The sequence below is a fragment of the Gambusia affinis genome, linkage group LG04, assembly GCF_019740435.1.
Source record: "Gambusia affinis linkage group LG04, SWU_Gaff_1.0, whole genome shotgun sequence".
Lineage (NCBI taxonomy): Eukaryota > Metazoa > Chordata > Actinopteri > Cyprinodontiformes > Poeciliidae > Gambusia > Gambusia affinis.
The window spans coordinates 19,478,402-19,488,437 of NC_057871.1; the positions used below are offsets into that span (position 1 = coordinate 19,478,402).

The 10,036-nt window shown below is 39.9% G+C and overlaps 1 protein-coding gene across 1 annotated transcript; it reads left to right on the top strand.

Moving 5' to 3' along the window:
• Positions 1-4,568: 4,568 nt before the first annotated feature.
• ptger1a (prostaglandin E receptor 1a (subtype EP1)) lies at positions 4,569-9,897 on the top strand. Its single transcript, XM_044113623.1, has 3 exons — positions 4,569-4,971; positions 5,872-6,764; positions 8,822-9,897. Exons 2-3 carry the CDS (start codon positions 5,913-5,915, stop codon positions 9,089-9,091), a joined length of 1,122 nt encoding a protein of 373 aa, XP_043969558.1. The 5' UTR covers positions 4,569-4,971; positions 5,872-5,912; the 3' UTR covers positions 9,092-9,897.
• The last annotated feature ends 139 nt before the right edge of the window (positions 9,898-10,036 follow it).

Genomic DNA, 10,036 nt, shown 5'->3' on the forward strand with positions numbered 1-10,036 from the left:
CCTGACTTTAATCAGATGGAGACTCTGGGAGAGAGCTAAAGTTTAGCATGTTGCCAAGGACAAATAGTTTTGGCTTTAGTTGTCATAAATTATCATTTATGTTGAAATCTGTGTACAGTGAGGAAATTTTGCAAAAATAATTAAACTTTCTTTCCATTGTAAGTGTAGATTTCTGTGTGCAGTTTGTAGCTGTGAGTAAAGAGGATTTGCAAGAAAACAAAAGCAGAATTAAAAAAAAAAAAAAAAAGCAGCAGTAGAGCCGTTTGCTGAGGGTGACGGAGATTTTCTCTATGGTGGAAGATTAAAGAAATCCCCTTTGGGCACTGTTCAACTTCTTACAACAAGGTGTTGAGTGATCAGTTGCAGAACACACAGAATATCTTTGTGAGACAATCTGGGACATGAGTAGAAGAAGAGAAGAATCAGCAGAGTCATATTTAAGAAAAGTCTACAAAGCCAAGAAAAAAAATTAAGCCTTTCAAACAACTCTTGTATTTAAAAGCTAAAATGAGAACGAGGCTTTTTTTTTAATGACTTTCTAGCAACAGTTTGAACTTGTGTTTTTTCACACCTAGTCACATCAAGGTTATTCTGCTTTGTTCTGCAGCTGCTATTGTCAGCTGCTGAAGTGCAACTGCATGTTTATCTTTTGTTCTTACTTTTAGTTTATCCTTTAATGACAAGTCAAATAAACAACACATCCAGCATTTCACGCCTATATTTACACTGTTGTGTGGCTTTGCATCAAAAGTGCTCCTGAGTAGCTCTGATCCAAGTTCATGTTGAGCCTAGCCTTTAAGTCTGTGTCCCATCATGCCCTGTTTAACTGAAAACATGAGTCCTTTTCAATGTTTTAATGCTACAGACAGGTCAGTCGGCTTCAGGAGGATGTGGCAGTTTTCACCATTTGTTTTGGCACAATCAGAAATCCATCCTGTGCAAAAGCCACAGACATACAGTAACCAAACATTAGGAATTATCTTTGAGTTTCAGCCAGGCAACAGCTTTTAAACTGTTTGCACTAGAAAGAGAGAGTGCGTTTCATCGGTTGAACTTTCCAGCAGTATGTTTGTTCATATGAACACATTCCTCTGTTTTGTTTCTTGGCCGGCAAATGCAGATAGCATGTGGTTTTCCACTCAGTCTTCATAAAATGTCGAGAGGAATGCTCACACAGTGGCTTCCTCCGCCTCACGATGTCACATTGACTGACTGAAACCAATTTAATGGTTGCTACACGGCAACGAGCTTCCTTGTTGCGCTCAAGAGTATCAGAAATCACATATTTAAAGTGCCAACCGCTGTCGGTTTCGAAGACAGTGATGGTTGAAAACGAGTCGTCGGACACAGACAGGCGGGCGGTGTTCTGAAAGTTTTGGTAAAATGGGCCAAAAGAGGAAGCTTCGGAGTTGTGGTGGGAGAGTTTTGAGTCCCCGGCCAAAGCGAAATACTTGTGTGCACATCCAACCAAAAGAAACCGACTAGACTTCCTTACATTAAAAAGAAGCAATATCACACTCTGAAATGTTGCTATCTGGACCCGATCTGCTGCATCTAAGACTGTTTCAAAGGTTATTAGGTGCGTTGTCAAATTTGTGGTGAAATGAAGTTGAAATTGCGTCGAAGAGCCTTCAAACTCATAAACGCCAGATTTGGTTTTGGACCTGCCAGCGGACTGTTGAGCCCAAATGGCATCGTTTCATGGGAGCAGTTCATGTGGAAAGACGAGGGGCGATGGGGTCTCACGTTAGACGGTGGAGGTAAAACACACATGGTGGCCAAACGTTTGGCTGCTGCAGTGGACCGAGTCAGCGTTGACAGGGAAGACGGTCAGGCTCTTTCAGTCCAGAATCAACTCATTGACTGGAACGATGTGGTTGTGGTTTTTTTTGTTTTGTTTTTGTTTTGTTTTTGGGATGTGCGAATCAGAAATGTCAAGTTAAAGGTGATTTGAAAAGTTATCTTAGGCTAGCATCAGGTAATGAAAATAAAATATGCTTGTGGTAAAAATTTTAAAAAACTAGAATATCAGGTTTTTTTTGTAACACTGCATATTGAAAAAACAATCAGGTGTTTTCAGCATTGGACAGCAGCGTCTTTTTAGTGGCTGGCAGACGCACAGTGGACTTCATGATGGTAGTAGACAGCGACTTCTGCATTTATTGACAAAAAAAACTTGCACAAATTTTAGGTCAAAAAAGAAGTTGGTCCCTAGAATGTTTTTTGGAACTGTTTTGTATAAATTATATGTATTCATTATTAATATTTTTATTAGGCAAAATGCAACACTCTGGTTTAAGCGTGTCTTCCAATTGCCACTAATTAGATAATAATTACTGCTGAGTGATCAAAATTCAAGTCATAATTTTGTATTTAATACTTTGTTCTTTTGTTTTATTTGATCTATTAAAGCCAGTAAGTAAAAAAAATTATTTTAAAAACTTTAAATGAGTCCTTTGGTATTTCAGTTGTGCATTCTTTTCTCATCATCTTGGCGTTATTGATGTTTTCTTAGCTGTCACTTTTTCCTCTATTCGGTCGTCTATTCACCAAGCAGAATATGATAACATGCAGGAGTCTCAATCGATGCCAGGTTGCCCGTCTGTGTTGTGGAAATCCAGCCCGTCTTATTTTTTTGCTCCCAACGATTCAAAGCATCTTATCTACAGTCTCCTTGTGCTCTAGAAAATGAGTATATACCCACAGTAACAATCCTTTAAGCCCTGTCCTGGTTTTCTGTTTTGTGGCCCAGTGATGATTTGTCCATTTTATCCTTTGAGAGAAAGGCTGCCGAATATGTCAAAGGATGGACAGGCAGGTGAATTTAATGCCATAAGAAGTATGAATTCATAGAGTAATTACCAAGAGGGCTGATGGCGGAGCAGTGGAGAGAGGCAGAGAAATCGGAGTAGGTGCTATCTACACAGATACTAGAAATCAGGAAATGGATCATTGGAGTCCAGAACCCAGACATTTATGGAGAAATCCAGTTCCTCTCAGAAAAGACAAAGTAGATTAGAATCAGCGCTTCAGGGCACAAGATACACAACTAGATGAGAGCCTGATTACCACTCCTGTGAGCAAAACAAACCTGGCGTCTGTCTCAGGAAGCCATCGCCTCTTTAAGGACCTTCTGATGAGTCTTAATGAGCCGCACCTGTCTGTACCTGTCAGCCACACCCTGGATGGAGAGGAGAATTAGGAGAGACACAGCAAAACAACCTGCACACTGTTCACTGCTCTCCCACATGTTTTGCCCTGGACACTGATCGTTTTAAACAACAACTGATCATTTTAGAAACACTGCTTAAAACTTGTCTTGTCAGAGGTTTTTAGTTCTTACTGGTATTCCCTCATGTGCCTTCAAACACATGAAGACGACTGACATTCCTTTCCTATTTATTAGAGTCTAATCACTGGAGTTGGCCCAAAGTTTGCAGCTACACCAGCTTCAGCTCTGAGTTTTCACACGAGGGTTAGTGCTTATGGGAATTGTCGACAATTCATTCTCGATATGTATTTGTGAGGTCAGACACTGATGTTGGACAAGACCTGCTTTTCAGTTTATGCTCTTGATTAAAAGTGGATTCTATCAGGTGAAGGTCAGGACTCTGCAGAGGGCAGTCGAGTTCTTCTTCACCAAGTTATCTCGGCTTATGAGCAAACAACGTGAAGCAATGTTTTGTTTTCTTGATTGTTTTGTTTCTTCAGATGTTGTTATATCAGTGTTATAGGAAATAATATTTAAAAAAACCTCAACTCTAGAAACAGTTTAAGTTTATTATGTATTGCATTTTGTACTACAATAGTTCCACAACTATTTAATTTATGGACTTTGAAGGAGAAAGCGTCAGGATTGTGCGGGTGAGTGTTTTGTGTTTCAATAGTTATTCTACAGATTACTTTATTCAAACTACAGCTGGTGATCCAGGTCCCAGTAAAATTAGAGCAAACAGGACCAACTGTTTCCAGACTGCAGTAAAAACAGGCATAAATGTCTTCTTGGTTTCATTCAACCAGACACAACATGACAGATTTCCCCAGATGTATTTGCAGAAATCCGTGTCCTTGAGAAACATCTGGATCTCTTTAGAGGATGGATGTTGCTCTCTCAATATTTTAACCAAAAAGGTTTTCACCACCCTGTCAAGTATTTAAAGTGCCCTGTTAGAGTTCTTCTGTTGTTTACAGATTTGGATATTTTAACCTATCTTGTTGAGGTCCTTTATTCAGTCTGTCAAATTGACAATCTGCCTGGCCGCAGACCAAGTGCATCCATTAAGCACTGGATCCTTCTGAACAACTATCAGAGGTTATTTTGAGCGCGGTGTTGTGCATGGAGCAGCAAAAAAAAAGCATAATGGATGGAACCGAACCTCTACAAATCGATCCAAGAACTTAAGAAAGCATCTTCACCTTAAACTGATACCAGCAGCGACTTTTTAACCATTTACTGACCTGAGGATGGCATTCATGTCTGTGGGTGTGCGTTCGTGCCGTGATAAAACAGACCTAATCTTCTTTGAGGTCATTTTAGTGAAGCTTATAAAGTGAGTAACAGGCTGAACTTACTCTGGCTGATGGTGCACTTAATATAAACAGACTGCTGCAGCAGACATGACCCGGTCGTGGGGCCGCGCGCGCAGAGACGCCCACACAGGCTGAGGAGAAGCGCGCTATAAAAACACCAGACGGCGTTTCAGCGTCAGTGAGAATGCTCCGTTCATCTCCAGCTCATGGTCAGTCAGCCGAACCGAGCCTGCAGAGGAAAAACACACACACAAAATGCGCCCCGAAGGACTTCGATTCCTTGCTTAATTTGCCCCAGCAGCGGTGGATTTTATTGAGGGAAAATATGACTTCTGAAACTTTTGAAAATACATTTTTCAATAGCTTTTAGATCGCGGGGACCGCTCCAGAGAGACGTAGAGAAAGATTCAGGTGCTCTGGAAATACTTTCTGGTCTTGTTGGTGAGTTAATTTCTGATTTTTAGCTGTCGGTGAAATTAAATGATAAACTTTTTGGGTTAAACTAAAAAAAATGACTTCTGTTAAAAGACAAGAAATGCGATTAGCATAATCAATTTAACATTTTAGCTGGGTTTTATATTTGCATATTTTCATTGTGTAAAGTGCGACAGCTGTGAACACCCGCTTCTTTGGTCGATTTATGTCACATTATGTTGGAATATCAGATTGATACTAATAAATAACAAAATTTGAAAGAGATCGTAGCTGGTTAAGCAGCAGTATAAAGACAATAATAAATAGACAATGAATTGATTGATTTTTTTAAAAACCATAAGTGATGGTGCTTAGGTTGATGAGGCATAAAATAGCGGAGTTTTCTTGTCTGTACAGATTCTAAGAAAGTACTCTAATAATAATAAAAAAGGACATAAGACTTGCATGGTTGAACGTGAGAGCTGGAAATATGAAAGTCATTATTGCTCCCAGAATTACTTTATTGCTCTTCTTGGATTCTTAGAGTCTGAACTCCAGTGCTGAAAAACATTGCTCTCAAAGTGTGTTTCCCTCATTTGGTGTTTTTGAGGTAACATGCGAAGAGAGTTTGGTTAAATTATCCAAAATTACAGCTGACAGCCTCACTGATCACACATGCAGGGTTTTTTCATCTTTATTGGTTTCCGTGCTTACAGTGCTAGAGAAAAACATTTGGCCTGCTCTACATGTCTTCTGTTGAACATTGTTTTCTCTCTTGATAATTAAAATCATCATTAGAAAAGTCGATTTTTGTAATTACTCATGTTCCCTTTGATATCAAAGTGTGCTCGAAGATGTGAAACATTAATTTTGCCTTATTACATCCAATTACTTTTAAAACTGCACATTTTTCTTTTTTTCCTGCAGCCTGCTTTGACAATGGACCCCATACACTACAGAGGCCAGAGATGTTTGCTTTGAGGCATTTTAACTCCTCGCTTCTTCCTCATTGGGGTGATGGCAGTGCATCTGTGGTGGAGGCCATGGTGACGGCCATGGAGCAGCAGCAGGAAAATGTCACTGCTGTGCAGAACCAAACCAGTGGTGTCATCAGTGTGGTGTTGCCTATGTCACTAGGCATCATCTCCAACATGGTGGCTCTTTTCATCCTGGTCAATGCCTACTCTCTGCAGCGCCGGCGCTCCAAAGCTACATTCCTCTTGTTTGCCACTTCTCTGGTGATCACAGACTTCTTTGGCCATGTGATTCCAGGTGCCCTGGTCCTGAGGCTCTACCTCACTGGCGGACAGAGCACCGAGGACTCCTCTGATAGCATGTGCCAATTCCTAGGTGGCAGCATGGTCTTCTTTGGCCTTTGCCCTCTGTTTATGGGCTGCGCCATGGCCGCAGAGCGATGCCTGGGCGTTTCCAAACCGCTGCTGCACTCATCCCTTGTCACCAAAACTCGCACAAAGGTCTGCCTGTCCGTCATCTGGCTGGCAGCTCTGTGTGTGGCCTTGCTGCCCTGCTTCCAGCTAGGCTCATACACCTATCAGGAACCAAAGACCTGGTGCTTCATCAACGTGCTCAACGACACCATGGGGGTGGACGTGGCCTTTGTGGCGCTGTTCTCCGGACTCGGCCTGACCTCGCTGGCTGTGGCTCTCGTGTGCAACACTTTAAGCGGACTGACGCTGGTGCTGGCCCGGATCAGGAGGCAGCCCGGCTCCCATCACTCAGCCCGCTCCCATGACATAGAGATGGTGGTGCAGCTGATTGGTATCATGGTCACCTCATGCATCTGCTGGAGCCCTCTGCTGGTTTGTAACGATAAAATAAATTTTCCAATGAGTTGTTCTGTTTTAGAAGACATACCTCCTGTTACAGCTAGATTAAAGCAAATATTACCTTTCAGAAGAAAAACATCATGCCAAAGGTCAAACGTGGTAATGGTATCATGATCTGAGAATGTTCTGCTACTTAAAGATCTGAATGATTTGCTGTGCCTGATGAAGGTAAAACATGACATGACGTTACGTGACAAAGAAGAGTGGGACAAAAGGACTGGGTGAACTTCTGGAGATTGTTCCAAGAACACTCATGTGTTATCAGTCATATGAGTTGCAATATGAAAAGGTAGCAGAGTCAAGAGACATTGGCAAGGTTGTATTTGTAATTGAAATCATAATTTTGTTCTTCAAACTCTGCTTTCATCGAAGAATCCATTTGTAGCAATTACAGCCTTGCAAACCTTATGCAGTTTAGTTGTCAATTTCTTTAATCATTGCAACAATTTCCAGCTGTGCTAACATGATTTAACAAGACTTTTCAAATGATCAATTAGCCCTTCATCAAGGTAAACTTGGATTAGCTCCCAAAATGTGCCACTGGAACACAGATGGTTGCTGAAAATGGGCCTCTGCACATCTAGTAATAAATACGGATATTTCTAAGTGAACCCAGAACTTTTGACAAAGATCACTGGTACTTACGTTTCTTTAGATTGCAGTTCCTAGTCTTGGAGAGAAGAAAATTTACCAATGCATCAGGAGAACATGTAGAAATGCCTAACAGTTGATGGTACAATTTATTTTCTGTTAAATTCAAGATGGATCCACTGGATCAATCTCCCTGTAATCCATCCATTTGACCCAAAATGAATCATTGTGATTGTGAGCTCAATATGACCTGGTGCTTTGGTCCACACTTTTTTTTTTTCAGTAGCAGAACCTCCTGAATTGAATTGGACCTAAAGCTGTGAGCCAAGTTTTTAAAACCCTGAAGTCAAAATTCCTAATTTTGCTTTTTGTGTACGGGGGCCGATGATATCACGAGAAGCACTGGAATTGAGCTGGCATAAGTAAATAAAACACTTGAAGACACCTCTAAACGAGGAATGTGAGTAAAAAATGTAAATAAATGGAAGAACTCACAAGGTTGTCCAATGCCTGGTGTGATGTCACCAAAGGTGTGCGTGAGCGCAAACTTGTTTTTGAGTTTTTATTTTTTGACCAAATATAAATATGCAACAGAACAGCAAAACAAACAAATATCACCTTTTGTTCTATATGTAACAACCTATATTGAAGTGTTTGACTTTACAGCAAACTCTGGCATTTGGCTTTAAGAAGAAAACAGAAAGACTTTTCACTGAATGGATTCAGCTTTATATTGTACTTTATTATATTTATTTGACTTTGTTAATCAACAGCATGCAATAAAGGGTGTGAATGTATTTTTTTATGAAGGAACATTTGTTTGTTGCTTCAGAGGTCACAAAAGACCAACAACACAAGTGGGTAATTGCCTATTGTTTAGTTTTTATTATTATCTGGATTACAGAACAATGAAGCCCACTAAAAGTACATGCCAGAAGTATCAATATTGGTGCTTCAGCAGTTACTTTTTTCTAAAATAACAGACAAATGAAACTATTATGTCCCGACTCTACTAGGGACAAGTGTGTTGGAGGATGGATGGATGGATGGATGGATGGATGGATGGATGGATGGATGGATGGATGGATGGATGGATGGATGGATGGATGGATGGATGGATGGATGGATGGATGGATGGATGGATGGATGGATGGATGGATGGATGGATGGATGGATGGATGGATGGATGGATGGATGGATGGATGGATGGATCTTGAGTCAAAAGTATTCTTTATCATTGTGAAAGTGACTTCATTGGATGAGCCAGATTATATTCAGAACTTGACCCAAAACTGCAAAATTCTTTCAGAACCTACAAAGTTTGCTTTTGAAACAAGAACAATTTTCTTTTCTATTTTTTAAATTTATTTCATGTTTTTAATGTATAACACATTTTAACCTATAGATTAACAAATAAGGAATTTGTTTCTTGCCACCAGATCTTTGCTCTGATGTCGGTGATCCATTCTTCCAGCAGAACTGTGGGTGAAAACCTGACCAACTACCAAACTCTGATGCACATAGGAGTGAGACTGGCCACATGGAACCAGATCCTGGACCCCTGGGTCTACATCCTGCTGCGCCGCACTGTGCTCCGCAAAATCTACCTCATTGTAAAGTGCCAGGCGGGCCTGAAAGACACCGTGATGGGTCGCTGGGAGAAGAGCTTGTACCCCAGCTTGGACCAGAAGGAAGTTCAGCAAGTCTGAGCAAAGAATGCTTTTATTATGTTAGCAGGTCACTGAACACACAAACCTTTATAAATACAGAAACAGCAGTTGAAGGAAGAAATGTTGTTGCTATGAAGCAGTCCAGCAATGGAGATTTTTTGTTTGTTTCTTTTCAGACTACTCCACTGTGTTTACTAGCATGTTTTTTCTCTGACCTGAAAAAGGTAAGCTAGCTAAGGCTACAATTTTGCACAAAATATCATAAATTCTCTGTTTACTTTGAAGAAGTGAATATTCCTTATTTCTCTATGTAAATAATGAAATGATAAAGAATAATCTGAATTCAGCACTAACCACACTTTGTAGAACATTTGTAAAAGGGGAAGGTTTAATCTATCATAACTTTGACCAGCTTTGAAAGCTCTGACACTTACATCAGTTTAACCATCAGAGGGCGCTATGGAGCAAACCCAGATATAATCGAGTGTTTTGCTAGTACTCTACTGAATGTAATTTATTACAGAATGTCCAATGTTCACATGTAATTTTGACTTTGAGTATTATTTTGTGTGTTTTATACAACAATGTATAAAACAATACGTTTTATATGAGTTAATACTTGAATGTTATTTTCAGTTTACAGAGAACATGTAAAACACTTTAAACTGAATGTAAATAAAACCATGCAATGTGCTTTTAGTTTAAAACTGCTCTTATTTTTACTCTGTCTTGTTTGGAAGAGCTGCAAAAGAGGTAAATGTATTGAAAACCCCCTGTCAGTTTTTTTTTCTTCTTTTTTTTTGAGTGCTATGAGCAACATTTTCCCCTTAAAAAATTCCAACAGAGATGCCTTGCTCAATTTATTATGTTCTTCACTTTCAGTGGATATGTTTTAGCAAAAGAACAATCCACAAAGGTTACAGAGATTGTAACCTAATAAATAAGAAACACATATGAGAATAATGTTTTGACTAAAGCTTGAGT